General features: G+C 51.6%; 2 protein-coding genes across 3 annotated transcripts in view; both read left to right on the top strand.

Annotated features, from left to right (window-relative positions):
* The first annotated feature begins 1,406 nt into the window (after positions 1–1,406).
* LOC120219865 (complement factor properdin) lies at positions 1,407–7,455 on the top strand. Its single transcript, XM_039216745.1, has 10 exons — positions 1,407–1,493; positions 1,983–2,118; positions 2,192–2,342; positions 3,565–3,740; positions 4,193–4,363; positions 4,503–4,694; positions 4,892–5,065; positions 5,278–5,469; positions 5,643–5,754; positions 7,210–7,455. The coding sequence occupies exons 1-10, from the start codon at positions 1,476–1,478 to the stop codon at positions 7,373–7,375; spliced, it is 1,488 nt and encodes a 495-aa protein (XP_039072676.1). The 5' UTR covers positions 1,407–1,475; the 3' UTR covers positions 7,376–7,455.
* A 4,301-nt stretch (positions 7,456–11,756) lies between these two features.
* The window catches only part of SYN1 (synapsin I), a 49,651-nt gene continuing 37,620 nt past the window's right edge, over positions 11,757–23,787 (top strand). For both annotated transcript variants that reach the window (XM_039216754.1, XM_039216755.1), the window contains exon 1: positions 11,757–12,247. In XM_039216754.1, coding sequence (XP_039072685.1) covers positions 11,871–12,247 — 377 coding nt within the window. In that variant the 5' untranslated portion in view covers positions 11,757–11,870. The remainder of the gene's footprint in view (positions 12,248–23,787) is intronic.

Genomic DNA, 23,787 nt, shown 5'->3' with positions numbered 1-23,787 from the left:
CCTAGGAGTATACAGTCTAGACGCAAAGGAAATATCGATTGTATCATTATTACCAGGGCAACGGGTGATTAGATAAAACAGCCAACCAGAATCACAGGTTTCTTGGGGAGTTTGTTTCCGCAGGATTAACGCAGCGCTGATGTTTGAAGTCTTGGAATCTTAACAAGATCCCTTTGTTCAAAGCATATGCAAAGACGGGCGTATGCTATCAGGAAGTAGTACATCTGTAAGGCACACAAATGTCAACATACCTTATTCCCCATAACATAAGACCCACATTCATGCAAAAGTTCTCTTTTAACACTGGGCCAAATCAAATCCTATCACCTTGTTTTCGTTTGCAGAACGGTAGTCTCCTTCCATGAATGCAGAGGAAATGAGACCTTGCCTTCCTAACTTTCTTAAACTTTTTAAAGATGTTGATGTATTTTTGAGAGAGACAGAGTGCGAGTGGGGGAGGGGCAGAGAGAGGGAGACAGAATCGGAAGCAGGCTCCAGGCTAAGAGCTGTCAGCACAGAGCCCGAAAGGGGAGGGGGGGGCCTCAAACCCACGAATCATGAGATCATGACCCGAGCCAACGTCGGACGCTTACCCGACTGAGCCACCCAGGCGCCCCTAGACATGTACATTCTTGAGTCCTACCGCAGACCTACAGAATCAGAAACAGGTGGGGCCCAGCAATCTGTGATTCAACAAACCTTTGAGATGATTCTGATGCACACTAAGGTTTGACAGCCTCTGGGCTACAGAGTGTCAGGGGTATCATACAAAAAGGGTAGCTAGAAAAAGCCTCTGTGAGGGAAGGGACCATTTTTGTCTGTCTCTTCCTTTAGAGCATAAGCCCCTCGAAGGCCAGGATTTGGGGCTGTCTTACTCTCTGTTCTGTCCAGTGCCAAGAACAGCATCTTGTACCCCCGTTAGGTACTCAGTACATGTTGAATGAATGTATTTAACAAACAGCACCTACTGTATGCCAGGCACTGTTCTAAGGACTTTCGAGAATCTGAAACTCCCAGTCTTTGTAACAAACTTGATGATTTGGCTCAGGGTAGGGCTTGTTACCCACCCCAGTTACTCTGATGGATCGTGGACAAGCTCGGTCCCTCCCAACCACCCCCTTCCCAGGCCCCAGCTGCCCCGGGGATAGTGGATAGCCCCGCTTCACTCCACTCCCACACCCCTTTCCGCCATACTTTCACTTCCTCTTCTCACTTCCCTCGTGCTGACCGCCCTTCCCCATGCTGACCACAGGGAACCTCACTTTCAGGAAAGAGGGGGATGAAGCAATTCCCCCCAATGCCTGCTCCATCCAATGAGGAGGGACACACTGAGCACACTACACTCATTTCCCCTTGTCTGACACCTACTTGAGGCTGACCCCATCTTTGTGGTAGAGACTGTATTTTACGGGTAGAGAAATTGAGACTCGGAGAAGTTCAAATGACTTACCCAAGGTCACCCAGCTAGGAAGTGTATGCTCCATTTCCTCTCAGTAAGTGTGTGGCCAGGGAACATTGACTGAGTGCTCAAGGGTTGCCAGGCAGGGTGTGGGTCCTGGGGAAGCTGAGGAGCAAAACTGGACCAACACTGGGGCGCCTGGGTGGCTCAGTGGGTTAAGCGTCCGACTTCAGCTCAGGTCATGATCTCACGGTTGGTGGGTTCGAGCCCCGCGTCGGGCTCTGTGCTGACAGCTAGCTCGGAGCTGGAACCTGCTTCAGATTCTGTGTCTCCCTCTCTCTCTGACCCTCCCCTGCTCATGCTCTCTCTCTCTCTCTCAAAAATAAATAAAATATTAAAAAAAAAACTGGACCAAGACTGAGGCAGGAAGTAGGGAGGAGAGAGCAGAGCAGGAGGCCCCCCCGGGGGCAGAGGTGACAGGAAAGAGGTTGGAGCTTCGGAGACCCTGTGAGCTCTCCCCTCCCCGCTGCCGCCCCGCCCCTCAGTTCCTCCTGGCCTGGTTCCTCTTTCCCACTGATTCCAGAGCCAGGTCAGCGGGTACAGAGCCAGGCCTCCTCTCTGGTGGAGGGCAGAGCCGCTGGGCTCAGTGCTCAACATGCCCGCCGGAATGCAGGCTCCTCGGCTGCTGCTGCTGCTGCTCACTCTGCTGCCAGCCACAGGTGAGTGGGGGAGGGCACCCCGGGGTGCTGGCGCCCGGCACAGCCCTGACCGTGCCCCCCAACCCTGTTCCAGGCTCAGACCCCGTATTCTGCTTCACCCAGTATGAGGAAGCCTCAGGCAAGTGCATGGGCCTCCTGGGGGGAGGTGTCAGTGTGAAAGATTGCTGCCTCAACCCTGCCTACGCCTTCCAGAAGCCTGGCAGCAAGCTGTGCCAAGCGTGCAGGTGAGGGGGCGCCTGGGGTTGCAGGAGAGGCCACCCAGAACTGGGCCCTTTCTTCCTCTGGGATTTCCAAGGGCGACTCCAAGGCCCTGATCAGGACCACAGCTCAGAAGTTCTTGGCCTCTATCTATTGACATTTAGGGCCAGAACATTCTTTACTGTAGGGGGATGACCCGAGCAATGCAAAACCTGTGTTCTGGAGCCTCCCTGGCCTCCCACTGGATGCCGTCGCAACTCCGCCAACAAATTGCGACAACCAAACTGTCTCCAGACATTGCTAGTTGTCTCCCTCCCCCGGGGGGGCGGGGGCAAAATCACTCCCGGGTTGAGAACCACTACCATAGCTTAGTTGTTGAGCACTTCCTGCATGCTGGAAGCATTGTGGGTAGAGTACAGATCAGGTGTTCTGAAGGTAGCTCATGTCCCCTAATTGTGATTTCAGCTCGTACTGAGTGCTTAGTGCATACAGACATGTTGTGGGGTGGGAGAGTTTGGGGGATTCTCAGGGCAGCTCCTGGCCCCTGACTAGCCCCTAATTATGATGACACTTCACATTGTTCATTGAGCACTCCCAGCATACCGGATGCATTGCAGAGGTCATGGGGAGCTGGAGGATTTCTGAGGGTGGCTCTAGTCTCCCAATCATGATGCCAGCCTACATGTATTGAACGCTTACTGTATGCCAGACATGTTTTCTAACAGTTTGCTGTATATCCTAGCTACACCATATGGAAGGGGAGCTTGGGGAATTTTCAAGGCAGCTCTGGGCCCCGAGTCATGTCAACAGTTCACATCAGTTTAGTATTATGCTGTGCAGGAAGTTGGGGATAGATCTGAGGTATTTCTGACCGGGTCTCCAAGCTCACTGGGATGATAGCTCCTATTAAGCACTTCCTGTTTGCCAGCTACCATGCCCGGTGGTGGCCTGGCAGGTCTCTGACGACGGTTCTGGGCCCCTAGTCCTTCTATTTGCTTACTGCATGCCTGACACTCTCCTTGGGGAAACTCAAAGGGTTCCGGGTCCCCGCTCGTGAACGTCAGTGATATTGTTAAGTACTTACTGTGTGCCCTCCTCTTCCCATTCAATCCCTGACAGCCCTAAAGAGGTGGGTACTCTGATCAAGCCGTGCCACATACATTCAGCCCATGCCCCCACACTCTGTAGTCCAGTACACCGTCCTTGCCAGCACCAGCCAGGATGGGACATATGTGCTCCTCTCTGCAGGCTCCCACAATGGTCACCGTGGTCTGCGTGGGCCCCCTGCTCAGTGACCTGCACCGAGGGATCCCACCTACGGCACCGGCGCTGCATAGGCTGGGGCGGGCAGTGCTCTGAGAAGGTGGAGCCCGGGACCCTCGAGTGGCAGCTGAAGGCCTGTGAGGACCAGCAGTGCTGTCCTGGTGAGGAGGATCCCCAAGGCGGGCGAGCACTGCTTGTCACCCAGCCCTGGGAACAATCAGGGCAGAGGCCCTAAGGGCAGGACTGTGCCTGAGATTTGTGAAGCGCTAAGGGACAGGCCGGCGTGGCTGGAGGAGAGTTGTGGGAGGCGAGATCAAAGGGGAACTGATCCTAGTGGGCCAGAATGAGGACGCTGGCTTTTATTCTGCGGTTGTGGGCAGAGGGGAAACGTGAGTGGACTTGGCTTGTGACATCCCTGTCACGGTCAGGAGGAGGGCAGACTGTATGTGGTGAGGGCTGAAGCAGAGGGGACCAGTGTGAAGGCTACTGCAATAGTCTAGATGGGCAATGATGGTGGACCAGGTGTAGCAGAGGACGTGGGGCACGTGAGGAAGTGAGAACCCCCGCATGATGGCCCCACTTCCATCCTGTCCCCCTCTCTTCTCTCCCACAGAGATGGGTGGCTGGTCCAACTGGGGGCCCTGGATGCCTTGCTCTGTCACCTGTTCCAAAGGGACCCGGACCCGTCAGCGAACATGTGATAACCCCTCCCCTAAGTGTGGGGGCCAATGCCCAGGAAAGCCACAGGAGTCCGAACCCTGCGACACCCAGCAGGTCTGCCCCAGTGAGTGAAGGCACCCACGGAGCACTGATGCAGGGACCCAGGGTGGGCCGGGGGGTTACAGCAGGGAACTGCCAGGGCCGGAGGCCTTCAGCATCCATGACCACACCTAGCATCCCCCCCACCCCCCGTCCCGCCACAGTACATGGGGCCTGGGCTGCCTGGGGCCCTTGGGGCCCTTGCTCGGGTTCCTGCCTTGGTGGACCCAGCAAGCCCGTGGAGAGACGAAGCCGCACGTGTTCTGCACCTGAGCCCTCCAAGAAGCCACCTGGAAAGCCCTGCCCGGGGCCAGAGAATGAACAGCAGACCTGCCCTGGCTTGCCACCCTGCCCAGGTACACAGGGACGAGGCCTCTGACACTCTCTTCTTGATTCGGACACGGGCGCTATGCCATTTCAGGGGAGAGAGATCCTAGACCACGTGACAGCGGAGTTCTTCATTTGGGTTTCGTTCGTCCGCCTCGAGGGTCTAGGGGCTGAGGGGGAGGTCGAGGGGGACTTTCTTCTCACTCTCATCCCCCCCCCCCAACAGTGGCTGGTGGCTGGGGCCCATGGAGCCCTGTGAGCCCCTGCTCTGTGACCTGTGGCCTGGGCCAGGTCCTGGAAAAACGGACATGTAATCGTCCTGAGCCCCAGCATGGGGGCCCCTTCTGTGTTGGCGATGCCGTGCGGACCTTCATCTGCAACACGGCCAAGCCCTGCCCTGGTCAGTACCTCAAGATGCGCCGTTGCCACGCCTTAGCCCTCACCCATCTCTGCTGCCCAGTTCCGGCTGCTCATGCCTTGGTCCTGCCTCTGACTCCCCCCTTCCCGGCCCTGGCCCCACATCTGCTCACCCCCACTCCTTCCTCCGGTCTTCATTCCTTGCTCCGGATCCCCTCACTGGACCCCTTCTCTGGTTTGCCCCTGTCTCTGTAGTGAACGGGGAGTGGGGGCCCTGGGAGCAGTGGAGCACCTGCACCCGTCGGAACATAAAAAGTATCAGCTGTGAGGCGATCCCGGGCCAGCAGACACGCTCTCGGAGCTGCAAGGGCCGCAAGTTCGAGGGACAGCGGTGTATCGGCGAACAACAAGACATCCGTCACTGCTATAACATCCAGCGCTGCCCCTGTGAGTGCCCCCGCGGATGGCCCCGTGAGGCTGGGGCAACCCATGCAGTGAGGGGGGGGGGTTCTGACTCTACCGTGGACCCCATGTCCCTGCCACCTCTCAATCTCTCTCTCTCACTCTCTCTCTCTCTCATTCTCCACCCCACTGAGACCTCTCATTCTGACTCCTTGCAGGGAAAGGCTCGTGGTCGGAGTGGAGTTCCTGGGGGCTGTGCATGCCTCCCTGTAAACCCAACCCCGTACAAACCCGCCAGCGCCTCTGCACGGCCCCGCTCCCCAAGTTCCCGTGAGTGAGGGGCCAAAGTGTGCCCAGGAGGGGGTTGTGATATTGATATGTGAGCACTGAGAGCGGGAGAGTCTGCTCAGCTCCCTGCAACTAGGGCGTCCACCCCTGGTCTAAGGTGCCTGCCCTGACGAGTGCCATCTCTCACCTGCAGGGAGAGGAGAGAAACTAAGGAAGCAGCTGAGAAAGAGAATAGTGAGGGGAGAATGGGTAGCCTCTGTGCTCTCTGAGCCTCTCATTCAGTCACTCAGCCATTCCCCCATTCCCTGAATCCTTCCTGTGACCGTGCGCTCTTGCTCTCTCCGTTACCCATGCTTCCGTTGGCTCCTTCAGTCACTCAGGCCTTCATTCACTTACTCATTCCTTCAGCCACCCACATCTCACTCAACGTCTCACTGCCCCAAGCCCTTGAAGGCCTTTTCGGCAACAATCACAGACCCACAGAACCCAGGTCCCTTGGGTCACCCAAGGGATCCAGGCCGGCAGGGCCCTGATAGAAGGCGAATGAGGAAGACTTGGAGCATGAGAAAGGGGCTGCTGTCTTGACCGAGGCCCAGGAGGCTTCTCGGGTGTTCCCTGGCAGGAAGGGGTCAGCAGGGGCATTCCCAGTGTCAGGACTGTGTGAGCAGAGTCCTGGACATAGGTGACCAGCCACCCAAAGTGTTTCCTGGTGGCCCAGGTGTTGGAGAGGGTTAAAACGCCCACTCTTCCCTTGTGTATTTCCACATACACCAAGCCACTAGAGTAAGTGAGCCATTCTCAACTCATGGAAGGCCTGCCATCTGGGGAGTGATCTCTGGCTCTGGAGTTTGAAGGGGCTCTTGAAGAGGAGTTAGAGGTGTTGAGTGGAGGCGGGAAGCACTTGACAGAGCGGGGAAACGAATGGATTTGAATGAGGATTTAAACTGGAGTGAGAGCGGATGAATGGAGTGCTTGCCTCGTGGGAGGAACAAGCCAGGCAAAGACCATTCTGAACGTGGGACTAAGTCCAGATGAAATGGAAGAGAGAGAGAGAGAGAGAGAGAGAGAGAGAGAGAGAGGCTGGTTTGGGGCAGGCATGTGGGCCCGAAAACAAGGCCTTGAATACCAGGGCAAGGCATTTGAGGTCTTTTCCAGTGGGCAATGGGGAGAGATGTAAAGGGTTTGGGAGGTAGGAGAGGGTAACTCTTGTCAATGAGTAAGCATTTATTGTGCACTTACTGTATACCAGACAGCACTCTGAGCATTTTACCTAAACTAACTCAGTTATCCTCATTCAGCCCAGTAAGGTGGGTATTATTATTATTATTCCAATTATTCCTATGTTTCAGATGAGCAGAGGGGAAGATACAGAAATCTCCCAGTATCTCGTAGCCAGAAAGCAGTGTTAGGCACACAGTGGGCACTCAATAAGAATTTGTTGAATGCATTCTTGCCTTCCCTGAGCTTCTCCCCTCTATTCCCCCTCTAATGCCCCAGGCCCACCATTACTGTGGTCGAAGGTCAGGGTGAGAAGAACGTGACCTTCTGGGGGAGACCATCAACACTGTGCGAGGTGCTGCAGGGGCAGAAGGCGGTGGTGGAGGAGAAACGGCCATGTCTACACGTGCCTGAATGCATAGACCCTGAGGATCAGAAGCTCTAACACCTCTCTCTCCCACTCTGACCCCCGGACCTCCCAAACTTCAATAAACGGGTCTCTTCCCCAGGAGTGGGGCAATAGCATCTTCTGAGCCAAAGCGCACAGCACAGGCAGAGTCGCAGTGGCTTGTTGTGGAAAACAGTATTTTCCACTGTGCCCATAGTTTGGCAGGAGTGAAGGCGAGTATCGGTCCCTTCGCCGCCGTCTTGCCCCAGCGCCAACCCCCCTCTCCCCTGCCTGCCGCAGCGCCCCTGGCTAGTACAGCACGTTCCTCTGCAGAGCTCCGCGTTATGGGTTTCCTGGTTGGCTACTCGTCCTGGCAGGCACTTTCTGATTGGCCGGCGTGCCCAGGTTTCCACCCGCCAGAGCCTCTCGGCTGGCGGTTCCGCGTTAATTCGGCATTGAACCGCGGCAGAGGCGGCAGAGGCGTGCCTGTGGTTGGCACCCCGCCGTTCGAACACCTGCACCCACCCACTCCCAACAGCCCTGCTCCAATGCCGCAATTAGCAGAGACGAATAGCTCCGTGAGACCGAAAGTAGGGGGATGGCCGGGGGTGGACCGAGGAAGTGCTCACGAGGTGCTCTGAGCTAGGGCAGGAGCAAAGAGAAGCTGGAGTCAGTATCTGCCAGAAGGAGACCCTGAGACAAACCCAGACACAGATTCTTTCAGTATTCGTGCATTCATTCAACACTTGATAGCGTCTACTGTATACTAGAACTAAGTCTGGGCATCTGGGGTGGAGGAGGGCTGGTAGAAGGAGAGGACATCTGAGCGAGGGAACAAAGTCAGAATATGTGATCCTTTCTGTTGAACATTTATTCAACACTTATCAACGCCTACTGTATACTAACAATAGCGCTGGACATCATGGAAATAGAGAAGAGGAGTCAGAATGGCACGTGGCTCCACAGTGAAGGGAACAAACCCAGACACTAATACTGTTAGCATTTGCTCATTCAATTTTGCACTAATTCACATTTACTGAATTCTGAGCCCCTTGTGATGAGACAAATCCTAAGAATCATCATAACGGGAATTAGCCACTATTTAGAGAGTACTTGCTGTGCGCCTGGTTACTGTTTTAAGACTGCATAGCATGAAGTCATTTAATCCACAACAAACCTAGAAGAGTATTATCATCATTCCCACTTACAAAAGAGTAAACTGAGGCACAGAAAGCAAGTAGGCTGGACATGGAAGCCCCATGTATGCTGTGAGTGGAGGGACCCCTCTGTGAAAGGGTTCAGATGGGAGATTAATGATACCTGGAGTCTGAATGGGTGCTCACTTTCGCTGGGTTGACTTCCCCCTGTAAAACAGGTCAGTTGATGGGTTGAAGTAAAGACAAAGTTGGTGAATTTTTGGCCATCTGGGGAAGACTGAGCTGAAGTGAGTGATTCTGGTTGCTACTACAGGGTATGAGAGGTCTGTGTTTACAAGAAAGTGGAAATCTGTGTGTCATGAGACACATATCTCTGTGCATGTGTGATATGCACACCTATGAGTCTGTGCAAGAAGTAAGGATGTATTGAGTGTATTTGGAGTGCATTTAAAGTTACAGCCATGTGTGTACCATAACAATCTGAATTGTAGGTGTGTGTGTGTGTGTGTGTGTGCACGTGCACACATGCATGCATGTACATGTGCGTTAGTGTGCCATGGATACATGTGTGTGAGTTATAAACATGGGTACAATACTGATTACGAACATATGTCATGGGTGTGTGTCTCAGAGTCATTGCTCACCATTGCACAACAAAGAAAATCATTCCTGGAGCTCCTTCGGTTCATTCATTCCTGCTGGAGAAGACGGAGACAGTGCAGAGGAACCTTACCTCTGCTTCTGAGACACTCCTGAGGGGAATCCTCATTCTTCTGCAAAACAATCTACAAAACATGAATTTCTGGAAATAGAGCCACCTAGAGAAAGGGAATGATGCTGGGGGCCATGAATAGTAGAAACCTAGGAATGGGGGCCCCGGGAAGAGGCAGTCTGGAGACAGATTCCTAAGCTCCCCAACTTCTGGCCCCCAGAGGAGCCAGAAAGCTCTGTAGACATGCAGCTGCTCCTGTTCCCCAGAGAGGCCACCATGGGTCCAGCACACAGCTTGTTTACTTCAGTTACTGAGCAAAAAACTGAGAAGCACATACTTCTAAATGTTGGAAAATTACCCGATTGATGGGGAGTCCCTCATTTGGGGAACACTGGGAAATGGAATGCAGAGAGAACATCCAGGAAAGAGAGGGAAGGAATGGTCAAAGAAAAGACCTGGGAGTGGGCCTGAGGCTGCCTGGCACCCAGGAGGGAGGAGAAGAAGTATTTGACTTGAGGACTGTGGGAAGCTGGGGGAAGAGGAGATGGAATCTGAGCCCTGAACGAAGGGACTTCCTGGAGACCTTGGCCAAAGGTGATCCTTGAGTGAGAGAAGTAAAGATGGAGAGAGAGATTCCTGGCAGAAGCAAAAATATAGAGGTCGTCTCCCACCCCTGCACACACACCCTTATAGGTGGGTCAGGTGATCATTTTGACGGATGAGGAAACCAAGTCTCAGAGGGGTTAAGTCACTTTCCCAAGAGGATGGTGGAGGCCTAGTTTGAACTTCAAGCACCCTGACTCTAGACTCCACACCATCGCTACCTTGTTTAAACAGGCCAAGGATTTAGTGAATAAAGAATGAACAAATGAATAGGTGGATGATTCGACTGAAAATCCTGCAGGCAGAAGGGACTCCAAATGTGCCCATTTCGTACCATAGCTCCTTCCACCTCACTTGGTCCACCCTCATCACTCACAAGGACCTGCTCAGTCTGGTCCCTGCTAAGCTCTCCGACCCCATCTCCTGCCACTTGCTCACTTTGTTCCAGCCACACGGGCACCTCTTTCTAGCACGTTAAAAAAAAAATGTATGGATCACAAAGTCAACATGGCCCTTTGGGAATGAATTGGAGTTTTGAATGCCTTCATCTGCAAGTGGAACTGTTTCCCACCCCATAGTATTGCTGTGAGGGTTGGATGAGACAATAGTTAAGTATTGGGTACTATCGGCAAGTGATTGTTTTTAAATGGGTTCATGCTTTCATTGTAGTCAGGATCTTACAGGAGCTGACAGGATGGCCTCCACAGCCCACCTCTGCCTGGACTATAAAGGTCATTTGCTCATGTGGCAAACATTATTTGGCACTTACTGTGTACATACCCTAGGAAAAGTCTGTGTGGTTCAGGGGAGACAACCTGATGATACAAGGTGGTTATGGTGGTTTTGGGCTTGTCCAGGGCAGAGAGATGGGGGCATATAGACTGAGTGTGTGTGTAGGGCCGCGGGCTGGGGAGCAGGAGGAGATGGACACACATCAGGGCTAGAGCTTCAGGCGATGTGTCTGTGTGGCAGATCTAGGTTTATCGTGATCGGCTGTGGGCATGTAATTTGTCTGGGTGTGCATGTACGTGCGCGTTTCCCCGGGTCTCTGTGTGCCAGTGTGGCGATTGTGTGTGTATAGGCGGATATGCGTGCATGGAGGCATGCATGCCCATATGTGTTACCCTGGGCTTGTGTATGCCTATAGACCTAGAGCGGTGGGTTTTCTGTACATGCCTCCGTGTGTTTCTTTACTTACGTGTGTGTCTATACGTATCTCTACATGTGTGTCATTCTTGTGTGCCTCCAGGCCCCTGCAACGGTGTGTACCTTGCCGAAGTGTCCAAGTCTGCCTATCTGATGCTGTCGATGCCGCCCCCGCACCCTCTCTCTGCCTAGCTGAGCCTGTATGGATATGGGAAATTGATCTCCCCCCACCCAGGGTACGGCGCGTGACCCCCATCCGTCACGGTGAGAAGGTGATTTCTCTACTTTTGAGTCTCTGCGTGTTCCTCCGGTCCCACCTCACCCCCGCCTCCTCGCACGTGACTTCTGTGGCGAATATCAACACTGGAAATTGAGTATCTGCCGAGAATCCTGCGTGTGGATGCGACTGGGTGCGAAGACCAGAATGAGGCGGGGTGGGGGTCTTGCTAGACCACTCACCCCCAACTCTCCTGACAAGTACCTACCCCGCCCCCACTCCCCAAATTGCGCATCCCCAATCGGACGAGGGGGAGGGGAAACAGGTTGCGGCGTGGCGCGTGCGCACTGCCGCCTTCAGCACCACGGACAGCTCCTTCGCCCCCGCCTGCCGGCGCGCGCCACCGCCGCCCCAGCACTGAAGGCGCGCTGACGTCACTCGCCGCTCCTTCGCAAACTCCCCTTCCTGGTCGCCTTGGTCGCGTCCGCGCCGCCGCCGGCCCAGCTGGACAGCACCACGCAGGGCGCGAGATAGGGGGGGACGGGCGCGACCATCCGCGCTGCGGCGGCGGCGACTCGGCGCTGCCTCAGTCTGCAGCGGGCAACGGAAGAGTCGCGTCGTGCCTGAGAGCGCAGCTGTGCTCCTGGGCCCCGCGCGGTCCGCCCCCGCGGCTCCTGACCAGACTGCTCCTAGGACCCCCTGCCCTGCGCCGCAGCCATGAACTACCTGCGGCGCCGCCTGTCGGACAGCAACTTCATGGCCAATCTGCCAAATGGGTACATGACAGACCTGCAGCGCCCGCAGCCACCCCCGCCGCCGCCTGCTGCCCCCAGCCCCGGAGCCACGCCCGGTCCCGCGACTGCCACTGCCGAGAGGGCCTCCGTGTCCGCCCCTGTGGCCTCTCCGGCTGCCCCTAGCCCTGGGTCTTCGGGGGGTGGTGGCTTCTTCTCGTCGCTGTCCAACGCGGTCAAGCAGACCACGGCGGCCGCGGCCGCCACCTTCAGCGAGCAGGTGGGCGGCGGCTCTGGGGGCGCAGGTCGTGGGGGCGCTGCCGCCAGGGTGCTGCTGGTCATCGACGAGCCCCACACCGACTGGTAAGCCACTGCTGCGGACGTCTTCCCGCGGGCCTGGGTCCCCAGATCGTTCCACGATGAGCACTTAATCAAGCGCCGCTTGTGTGCCAGACATCTGGCCCCCTCGCCCAAATCCTCTTCCTTTAAATTATTATGCTGGGCGCTTCCTATGTGCCCTGCCTTTCCTTGCCCCCCACCCAGGTCTTCTAGATCCATACAGGGAACAGTTATCGGGCGCCTGCTGTGTACCTCCTTCCCAAAAACCTTGGGTTCAGTATATCCTGTGAGCATTCGAGAGCCTAATGTGCCCTGTCCGCGCCCCCCACCCCCGCAACCCTCACCCCAAAGGCCTTGTCCTTTAATGGATCCTGTGAGCATTTATCAAGTACCTGCAGTGTGCCTTATTGGGAGCCCTTCCCCAAAGCCTTTGGCTTCCATGAATTTTGTGAACGTACTTCGAGAGCTTGCTATGTGTCTTGCCCCCCTCAAACCTTGCCCCAAGGCCTCCTCTCTAATAGGTCTTGTGAACATGTATCCTGAGTGTGCTATGTGCCCCACCCCAGCCTTCTCCCCAAAAGACCTTTTAAGCTATTTAGTGAACATCGATTGCCTGCTGCGTATCCCATCCATCTTCTCACGGAAAAATGTGTTGCCTTTAATGGGTCCTGGGAGCCTTTATTGAATGCCTTCTGTGTGTCCCAACTCCAAGCCCCCTCTCCAAAGGCTTATTTCTCCAAAGGATCTAGGACGCATTTATTAAGTGCCTGGTGTATGCCCTATCTCCAAACCCCTTTCTCAAACATATTTTGCTCAAATGAGTCCCCTGAGCATTTTTAACCTTCTGTGTGTGACTCATCATCAGACTCTTCCCCTAAATCTGTTTCCTACGATGGATCTAGAAAGCATTTATTGAGTGCCTCGTTTATCCTCCATTCTCAGGCTACTTCAATGACCTTTCCTTTGGTGAACCCACCTAGCATTTATCACCTGCCTGCTGTGTGAGCCTTCTCTAAAGCTTTTTTCCTCCGGTGTATTCAGCAAGCATTTATTGAGTGCCTGCTATTTACCCCATCCCCAAACCCTTTCCCCAATGGCTTCAGTCTGCATGTGTTGAACACCTTCTGCATGGCCCAACCTTAGACCTTCTCCATAAAGGCTTACCTCCAATTAATACAGTGATCATATATCTAGCACTTGTTGTATGCATCATTTCAATCCTCTTTCCAGAGACCTTTTCTTTTTAATCACTCCTTGGAGCAGTTGTGGAACACCACTGTGTGCCTGATTCTGTGCCCTCTCCCCAAAAGCCTTTTCTTTCAAGGATGGAGAATCAAGCTTACATAGATCAATCTTCTGCATCCCCATTCCTTTCCCCGAAAGACTTTTCCTCCAATGAATCCAGCGATTGTATGCCTATCCCACCGTCCCCCACCCCCGCAAAGACCTTTTCTTTTAATGGATCCAGTGAGCATTTTTTATCATCTGCCAGATGCTCGACTCTAATCACCTTCCCCCAGATGCCTTTTCCTCCAATGGCTCCTGTGAGCATTTATAGAGTGCCGCCTGTGTGCTCTATGTTCACACCTTCTTCCCCAAATCTTTTTCTTTTAGTGGATCTGGTGGGCATATATGCAGTTCCTGTTTTATGGAGGGAGTGCATACCCCTTCCTTACCCCTAGTAGAACCTGTGCCAGTCATAAAGCCTCTCGCTAGGGTCCTTTCTTTTGATAAATCTAGAGCCCAGTTTATAAGGATTACTCCTTTCCCACTCCTCTCAAGGTCCCTAGGATTCCCTCTCCCAATCTCAAGTCCATACCCCAAAGGGTCTTTCTTCTATTTAAGCCAGTTAACACTTATTGAGCTCCTACTGTATAAGGGCCATTCTCAACGTCCCCTTTCCATGTCTGGAAGTTGCTGCCCCATCTCAAGAGCCCTCGCTCCAGGGGTCTGCTTCAATTTAAATGTATTGAGTTACCAGATTTTTACTAGTTAAATCGCATCTTCCTCTAGGAGCATTTACCCAGCAGCCTTTCTCTCTATTCAGAGCCCATTTATTCATTCTACAGATATTTATTGCACACTTTCCATGTGTCAGAGTGTGAGAGGCGTTCATTTAGCATTACTATATACCAGGAAGAACCTTCCTTCAGTTCCATTTCCTTCTAACCCCAACCACCAGCTGTATTCTCTTTGGCTTTTTCTCCATTCAAGCCCACAATCATTTAATGAGCACTTACTGTATACTAGGGACCCCATATTCAATGCCTCTTTCCCTCCCCCTCTTGTAACCCCAATTCGCCCTTCAACAATCTCCATCCTGCCTTTGATACTGTGCAATCCTGAAAGCTCATAATGTGCACCTACTATATGCTGGCTAGGTCCTTTCCTCACTTAGTAACCATCTTCCCAACTGCTCTTCCCCCCACCAATTAATCCAAAAAGCATTTATTAACCTCTTAGTGTATTATTTTCAAACAACCACATCCTCTTTGCTCCATCAATCCATAGAGCAGGTCTTAAACACATGCTCTAATTTCTTCACCAACACCCACTCGCACAGAAACCATCTTCTTGGCTAACTTTGCTCCACTGAAGTCAACAAACCTTAATGGGGCCCCTGTTGTATATTGGTAACCACCATCCTTTAGACTTCCCTTCTCCACTCCTACACTCCTGGAAGATTCTTCGTTGTGTTTTCCTTCATTCCATCAAACATTTATTAATTACCTACTGGATACTAACAGGACCCTCCCCCTTTCCATAATCACAACTCCAACAAGCATTTATTGAGCACCTGCTGAATACAGTGAAAGATTCTTCCCTTCCCTTCTGTGTCTCCGAACACCCCCCAGCAGCTGCGCTAGTCTTTTCTTCCAGTCAATCTAGCAAATGTTTTAGTGTCTTCTATAGATGGGGTGGGATGGACAAAGATCCCGTGTACACCAGGCTCAGCATGGCGAACAGAGACCTCTGCATCACCAACCTGCAGATATAGCAAGTACCATCCACACTCCAGCCTGGAATAAAGAGGGGTTGTTGCAAAGTCTATAATGGATTGCACACCTAGAGTTCTGACACCTTTCCCACCAAACCTTACCCCTCCCATTCTCTCCTGGGTCTCAAATCCTCTGTGGCTTAAAGTTGCAAACTCTGGTTGAGACTTATCTCCTCTTTTTAGAGATAATTTGGTCCAGTGTTTTTCAAACTGTGCCTCACCTGTTGGCTTGTGACCAACATTTCATTTTCTTCATGAAGCAGTATAAATGAAAATAGAAAATGACAAGAATATGTTACACATTGGAAGTATAATTATTATTATTTAGTGGAACTGTTACTCCAAGAAATATAATCAATAATGTATACCGTATATTATATATGACATATACTATATAATACATTTGCTATATAATAGGCTTACAGTATATAATACATATATATGTGTATGTTTTTCTTCATGAACTGGAATAAAATAGAATAGGAAATATCAGACTCCATTGCACACAGTAAAGGTAATTTACTGAAACTTTCACTCCAATTATATGTGTATATTTATATACTTTCTAGGTACATATACACATAGTATGTAATATGCAATATATTATATGTTATATATTATATAAACCATGCTATATTATATTTGCTGTATAACATATTACAGATGTCATATAATATATATTACATATATAGGGCAGGTTATTATGTATCTATGTATATAGTGGGTTATATAAACTATATCTCTTACTGTGGCTTCTTTTCTTAGACTTCCCTGGAAGCAGGCCCTGAGACTCTGAGGTTTGTGTGCAGACTTATTGGGGAGAGCTCTTGGGAACAACACCTGTTGCGGGGGAGGAGTGAGGGAACAGGATTTAGCAGAAGGAAAGGTTCAGCTATGATGCAGCCACAACAGAAGCCTCAGCCAATCCTCTGGGGGAGCTCTGGAGCTAGAATGACCCTTCAGAGTTACCCCAATTGGGGTGGGGTATCCAGGCTTTTGGATTCTTACATCAGTCAACGATTAGCCACAGGCTGCCCCCTGGAAGGAGGCCTAATCATGGGGAAGGCAAATCCCTCCTGCAGAGGCCAATTCCCGGTGAGGAACAGCACTATGAGCCGTCAGTAGCAAGTATTCCCAGAAGCCGGGAGATAGACGTGTAGGCCTGAAGGTGCAGGTGGGAGGCATCAGGATCTGGGGGGAGCACAGAGTCCACTCCTTGCACTACTCAGATTCACTTGCTTCTTAGAGTAAGTTCACCCTGTCTGGGAGCAGCATTGCCAGGACTATAATTGGTCTTGTTTGCTGGGGGAACCTTGAAAGAGCACGGTTAGTGGGATGAACGACAGCCCCCACTGCTGCACTTGATAAAAGTGGCATAAATAAATGATATGCATTGGTCTCCTTCTTCTACGGCACATTCTAGATTCCCCTCACCCCCAGCTAGCACCTCTCTCTGTCTCAGCGGCTTGCCGATCAATGATCCATTCCCTTATCCTCGAGGGATCCCTGAGCCCCTGGTCCCCATGCCCTTCCCAGGCTGTGGCGGCTGTACTTGTTCATTTGCCATCAAAGTCGCACAAGGAGTACCAACAGATGCCTAAGTGGATAACCTGGGCGCCACACATATTCCTCCCTGTCCCCACTGTGCAGTCCTACCTCCTCCTGATGTTCAAGGCCCTGCAAAGGCAGTGATACATTCCTCTTCATATCCATGTGGCATGTGAAACCTGAAGTGTCCCGGTGGCATCCGTAGCTTAGAATATAGCTAGATTATAGCATATATAGAATATAGCAAGAATATAGAATAGGATTCTTGCTGTGTCCCCTGGTAGCATGTTACCCCTTGGAGAACCACGACCTCTAACCTTGCAGGGCCTTGAGGGGACAGGAAGCACACATTCCAAAAGTGGATCACTGGGATGGATGGTAAGCTGGGCCTCTCTCGCTTCGCCTCTGAGTTCCCAGACCCGCGTATTCTACCTATTGGGAACACAGCACAAACAATGTGTTGTTGATTTCGGGTGTTTTGGAGGATGGTGCCCCATTCTTTCATGGCATCGTTTCCAAGCTAGGATCTGAACGGTGGCCGCGACAAGTTGTTCCAGGCCAGCAGCTTCCAGGTGGCCTGGTAGTAACGTCATCAGCTGATTCCACGGTCATGGGCCCACTTTGGCACCTCCTTTGCTGGAACGTGTGTGCCTTCAGTTTGATGCAGTGTTATGAAAGTTCGCATACTGGTGGATCAAACATTGTGTAAGCCCTTGGACCACGGATACTGGCTATGGTCCTGCAGTCAGGAAAGGCAAACCCATATATAGTATATTCCAGTCCAAATGAATCATTAGTCTTTCCGGGGTGGAAGGCGCCCAATGTAGTCAGCTGGCCACAATGTGGCCAGTTGGTCTTAAGGGAAGGTGCCACGTCAGCGACTCAGTGTTGGTCTCTGTTGCTGGAAGATTGGACATTCGGCAATAGTGCTTTAGGCCCCACTTATAGCCTCTATCCCTGCTAATGTTGCTACTTCATTCATGTGCCCATCTGCTAGCACTGCGGTGGCTGACTTGAGAGGCTGGCTGACATCATCTGGCTGACTCATTCTGTCTACCTGGTGGTTCAGTGCCACTTCCATTGTGGGTGCTGTCTGGTGGGTGTTAACACACAATACAAAGATCTTCACTCCTCACTTCTTGCCCACTGCTGTGTGCACCCCCATATGTCCACCCACGTTTCTGTGTCCCAGACTTCCTTGTCCTGATCTTTTTTTTAAGTTCTTACTTAAATTCCAATTAGTTACCACACAGTGTGATATTAATTTCAGGTCTACAATGTAGTGATTCAGTACTTCCATACATCACCCAGTGCTCATCACCTATTTAACCCATCCCCCCACCCACCTTCCTTCTGATAACCATCAGTTTGTTCTCTATAATTAAGAGTCTGTTTCTTGGTTCGCCTCTCTCTCTCTCTCTCTCCCCCTCTCCCCCTCCCCTTTTTTCCCTTTGCTCGTTTGTTTTGTTTCCTAAACTCCACATGTGAGTGAAATCACATGATATTTGTTTTTCTCTGACTGACTTATTTCACTTAACCTGACACCCCTTATCCTCATCTTCTAATATTTTTCCTTCAAGGTCTCTGATCAGCCAAGCCATCCACCAGTGCCCATTAGTGAATATACATTCTAATCTCGGGCCACTTCTCCTTCCCTGTTAAGTAGATGAGCAGGTGCGCCGCCCCAAGCTCTGTCCATTGGGAGCTCTGCCGCTGTCCTTCAGGACCACTCTTGAGTGGGGCTGTAGTACAGCCGCTGTCCGTTTTGGGCTTCTCCCCACATACCAAGCCAGTTCGTTTGTGAACCAAGCTTAGGCTTTTCCTTCCTTCCTTCCTTCCTTCATCGGCTGGTTATAAGGAGTCCCCTCGGTGAGCTGAGGGAGGCACTAGTGCAACAGTGTGGATGACATGGGCATCTAGATTCCCTGCTTGGGCAACTTGCTCAGTCCTGCCTAAGCTTGATCCCAGCCGCTGGGTCCACCTGACTTAATTACTTGGTGGGCCTGGCAGGACCCAGCCCATAATGAACACCTGGGTGCATAATCACCTGGTACCCCATAGCCAAGCATTCGGTCTCTACCAGGGCCCAGTACCGCACCGGGGATTGTTTCTCAAAAGTCACGTAATTCTGTGCTGCAGATGGTATGGCCTGGCTCCAGAACCCCAGGGTCCTCCCACTCACACTTCCCAGAAGCTCCACACGGCATCTCTTCCCACTACCGACACCTCCAGTAGCAGAGGATCTGCCAGATCATGTGGCCTAAGTGGAAGGACTGCTTGCACCAGAGCCTGGACCTGTTGCAGAGCCCTTCGGCTCTGGCCCCCATTCAGGGGAGGCAACCTTATGTTGCACACAGAATATGAATCAGAGCAGTATTTACAGCTGTGGGATGCGCTGCCTCTAGAACCTGAAGAGGCCTTCTAAGTGTTGTGCTTTTTTCCCCTTATGCAATGTTTGCCCTACCATTTGAAAGGGGTTGTCCCGGCATGCTTGGACCACTGGATCCCTAAAACGTTTACTAAGGTGGTAGACCCCTGGGTCTTTCTATGGTTTCTCTCCTACCTTCTGGAGTGCCCGGGTCTTGGCAAGACAAGGTGCTAATCATCTCTTGCTCATCTCGCCCAATCAATATGATGTAATTGGTAGAGTAGTCCAGTGTGATATTCTGTGGGACGTCCGTCCAGATGGTCCAGTCCCTTTGGACTGTATGATGACACAGGATGAGAAAGGTAGCATCGCCCTTTGGCAAGACCATAAACAAATATTGTTTTCAGTCCCATGTGAATGTGAAATGTGTCTGATCCTCTTTTCTGATCAGAATAGAAAGTGCATTCACTAAGTCAATGGCCACTTGCCGCACCCGAGGTCTGCTTTCCCAATGGCAGCAGGTCCGGTATAGCAGCTTCAGTCAGGGATAATACTTGGTCGAGCTTGCAGCAGGATCCAAACTGGTTAATTCAGTGGAGACGCGATGGGACTAACACCCCTACATCCGTTAGCTTTTTCAAAGTAAGACTAGTTTTGGGGCACCTGGGTGGCTCAGTCAGCTAAGCATCTGACTTCAGCTCAGGTCATGATCTCACAGTTCATGGGTTTGAGCCCCGCATCGGGCTCTGTGCTGACAGCTAGCTCAGAGCCTGGAGACTGCTTCAGATTCTGTGTCTCCCTCTCTCTCTGCCCCTCCCCTGCTCACGCTGTCTCTCTCTCACACACACAAATAAATGAAAACATTAAAAAAAATTTTTAAAAACAACAAAGTAAGATGAGTTTCCACTATCACCCTTAGGATAGACATAATATTATCTTTGATTTACTGATCTGATCAGGGGAGGGGTGGGTGTGTAGTTTCAGCGGCATCCATTTGGACATACCCACTACAATAACTCTTTCCCCACAAGCTAAGGAACCCATGAAGGGGTTCTGACAACTACAGATATGTCAGTTTTATTTTATTTTGAAAATGTTTATTTATTTATTTTGGGAGGGGAGGAGGCAAAGAGAGGGAGAGAGATAGAATTCCAAGCAGTCTCTGCACTGCCAGGGCAGAGCCCGATGCGGGGCTCGATTTCACAAACCGTGAGATCATGACCTGAGCCAGTATCGAAAGAGTCGATGCTTAGCCAACTGAGCCACCCAGGAACCCCCAGGTCTGTCCATTTTAGTTATGCATTTGTGAACTGAGGAAGTGACCACTGGGTGGACCTGTGGACCCAGTGGACCCACTGTGAGCAGGACTGGGGACAGGTCCTCATGTATTACCTTACCACTACTGTGCTTCTCAGCATGGCTCGTGCACTCTCACTAGCATATTCCTTAATGATTTTTTAAGTTGGGTAGATCCTCTGGGCCCTCCCATAGAACATAGTCATCTGATGAGTTTTCTAGACTTATATAGTATATCTTCTGTAACATATCTGCTTCTTTGAGTCCTTTGATCCTTTCCTCCACAATCCTCCATGGAAGATTTGGCATTTCTGTGTCACTTGGTGTGGACCATTGTTTTTTCCAAGCTCCCACAAGTCATCCAGCAGTGTATCAGCAACACCTCCTACGGTCCTTGCCAGGGTTTTAGGGCCTCCTGGGAGAGTGCTCCAACTTCATGTTCCACTTCTTTGATCCATTGTCCTTAGGACCCAGATTCATGCATACTTTTATAGCTCCTGCCAATACGTAATGGCCAGATTTTTCAGCCTCTAAGTGTTGTTTCTTTCCGTCTTTTGCAGGCTTAGAACTTCTCCATTCAGATGTGCTAGGATTTGACCCTGCTTATTGATCCGGTTGCTAAGATGAGAGGGGGGTAGATTTTGAAAGGGGCAAGCATTGTTTTATAAGGAGCCTGCTTCATTTGAGGTCTCTGTATTATCTTCAAGTTGAAGGAAGGTTTATATTCTATTTTTTTAAATGTTTTATTTATTTCAGAGAGAGAGAGAGAGAGAGAGAGAGAGAGCATGAGCAGGGGAGGGTCAGAGAGAGAGGAAGTACAGATTCCAAAGCAGGCTCCAGGGTCTGAGCTAGCTGTCAGCACAGAGACCGACGTGGGGCTCGAACCCACGAACCGTGAGACCATGACCTGAGCCTAAGTCAGAACTTTAACTAACTGAGCCACCCAGGCGCCCCATGGAAGGTTTATATTCTAACAAGGAGGAATGGGCTACTTCTGCAGGCCCAGTGGGTTCAGGTGAATCAATAAGTTCAGGGTGTTACATGCATCTTCCCAGAGATCCCCACCTCAAGTTTCAGAGCTTCACTCGTGTCCCATTAGGGCCCTGAGCATGGCACAGGAGATATCCTGGGCCTGAGAATTCAACCTTCTTTGAGGTTCGGCTACACTTTTGATTATGTCTGAAGCCTGGTCTTCCCCTCTGTCTGCCCTCCAGTTGCAGAAGATTGGGCTTCCTTTAAATGGAGCCAAGAGGATCCCCTGGCTTTCACTTTGCACTTTGAATTAGTGATTATTCACCCTGAACGTGTCAGATCTTTCTTCAGCTAATCAATGGTGTTTAGCAAATAGTCACCCAAGCCTGGTTACCATTTCCCTCACACCTTATGTACCAGGGATATTTCACCAACTGGCACAGCCCCTTCCACCAGTATCTCATTACAGTTCACCGTCAGTAAAAGTTACCTCTACCCCCAAAGCCCAGGGACCCACACTGTAAGTCTCACACTCACGAGAATAAACTCCACGCTGCATCTCTTCGCACTACTGACACCCCTGGCATCATGGGAGCCGCCAGATCATATGGTTCAAGTGGCATCCTGCTTGCACACAGCCCGGACCTGCTGCAGAGCGCTTTCTGTTGCTACAGTGTGTTATGGGCTATCTGTGCCCCACCCCCCACAAATGATGGTTCCTCATTGCCTGCTGGCCGCTGGGTGACCCAGTTCCAGAAGGGCAGTAGAGTCTTTTTTTTGTAGTTTGACATCTCTGGCTCACAGTCTTAGGTTGGGTTCTCTGGAAAGAGAGTTTGAGGCAGGTATTAGTATGCAGGAGGCTTACTGGGGAGTGCCTTTGGGAGCAATACCTGGGAGGGGATACGGTTGGGCAGAAGAAGAAGCTGGTCCCCAGTACAGCTGTGCCAGAGGCCTTAGCTGACCCTAGAGGGACCTCTGGGGCTGGGATGGTCCTTCAGAGTCAGCCTCTATGGAGGCAAAGAGGCCAGCCTTTGTACTCATCAACCAGATGTAAGACATGGGCTGGGGCACCTGGGTGGCTTAGTGGGTTAAGCGTCCGACTTTCGCTTAGGTCATGATCTCGCGGTTCGTGGGTTCGAGCCCCGCGTCGGGCTCTGTGCTGACTGCCAGCTCGGAGCTTGGAGCCTATTTCAGAGTCTGTATCTCCCTCTCTCTCTGACCCTCCCCTGCTCACACTGTCTCTCTCTCTCCCCTAGAAATGAATAAAAAATATTAAAAAATATTAAAAAAAAAAAAAAGACATGGGCCACCTGAAGTAGGTGTAACTGTGGCCAAGGCAGTTCCCTATGACAGAAGACAGTTCTCGGCAGGACATAGCCATAAGCTGTCAACAGCTGACATTCAGGGTGCATTGGCCCTGAAGAGGAGATTTGAGCAGAGCGCCACAGTATTCACTACGCTTATGGTCAAAAAAGTTTGAAAGATAGTGATATAGCCTACACTCATCATTATTTTATAAATGAAAAATGTGCAGGTCTCAGAGAAATTCCCTTCCAACGCTTGTGAGGGGACAGTGTCAGTAATGGAGTGTATGTGTGTGCATGCGTGCGTGCGTGTGTGTGTGTGTGTGTGTGAGTGAGAGAGAGACACAGAGGGAGAGAGGGGTTGGGACAGAGAGAGAGGGAGAGGAGAAAACGGCTGTGCTTGGGGTCTTTGGGGGTATGTTGGTGATGTCACTAGGGCCTGCTTGTGCTGTGCGTATGTGTCAGAGACCCTGAATGTGTGCATAGCGGTAACCCTGGGAGTGGCTCCCTTCCTCAGCCCCCATGTATGACTGGAGATGAGCTTCCGTGGGTCGAGAAGCCTGTCTGGTAGGAATCCTGAGCCTGGGGGAGGAGGCCACTGGAAATCAAGCGCACCTGGGGGTGGGCCCGAGGATAGTGACATGGCGGTCCATGATACATCTGCTGCTCCTACCCCTCTTCCCTCATATGGCTTCCCCTTGTCCTCAGCTGCATCCCTCCCCACCCCCATCGTTGCTGGCTCTGGCTTCTTAGAACCACCACCAGCCTGCACCCTCAATCTGCTCCTCCTTTTTTATATAGCTGCCCACCCACCATTGCGTCCCTCATAGCACACAGCCCCACGTGGCAAATGTGCCCCTCCACGGGAAACGGCCAGGGAGCAGAGAGATGCTTCAGGTCACGCAAGCAGACACAGGCACTGAGACATAGCCCGGCACACTTCACATATATGGATTCTCTAAGGTTTTTTGCCATTTATGAACCTCCATGCAATTTCCAGGTATGTTACGGCTTACAAAGCACTCCTCATTTTGCAGCACTTTTCTCAAAAACATTTATGGTAGCAAAGTGATGAGCA

The sequence above is a fragment of the Hyaena hyaena genome, unplaced genomic scaffold (assembly GCF_003009895.1).
Source record: "Hyaena hyaena isolate Hyena2069 unplaced genomic scaffold, ASM300989v1 scaffold_658, whole genome shotgun sequence".
NCBI classification, from domain to species: domain Eukaryota; kingdom Metazoa; phylum Chordata; class Mammalia; order Carnivora; family Hyaenidae; genus Hyaena; species Hyaena hyaena.
The sequence above is the reverse complement of the archived record's forward strand: the minus strand, read 5'-3'. Positions and strand labels throughout refer to the sequence as shown.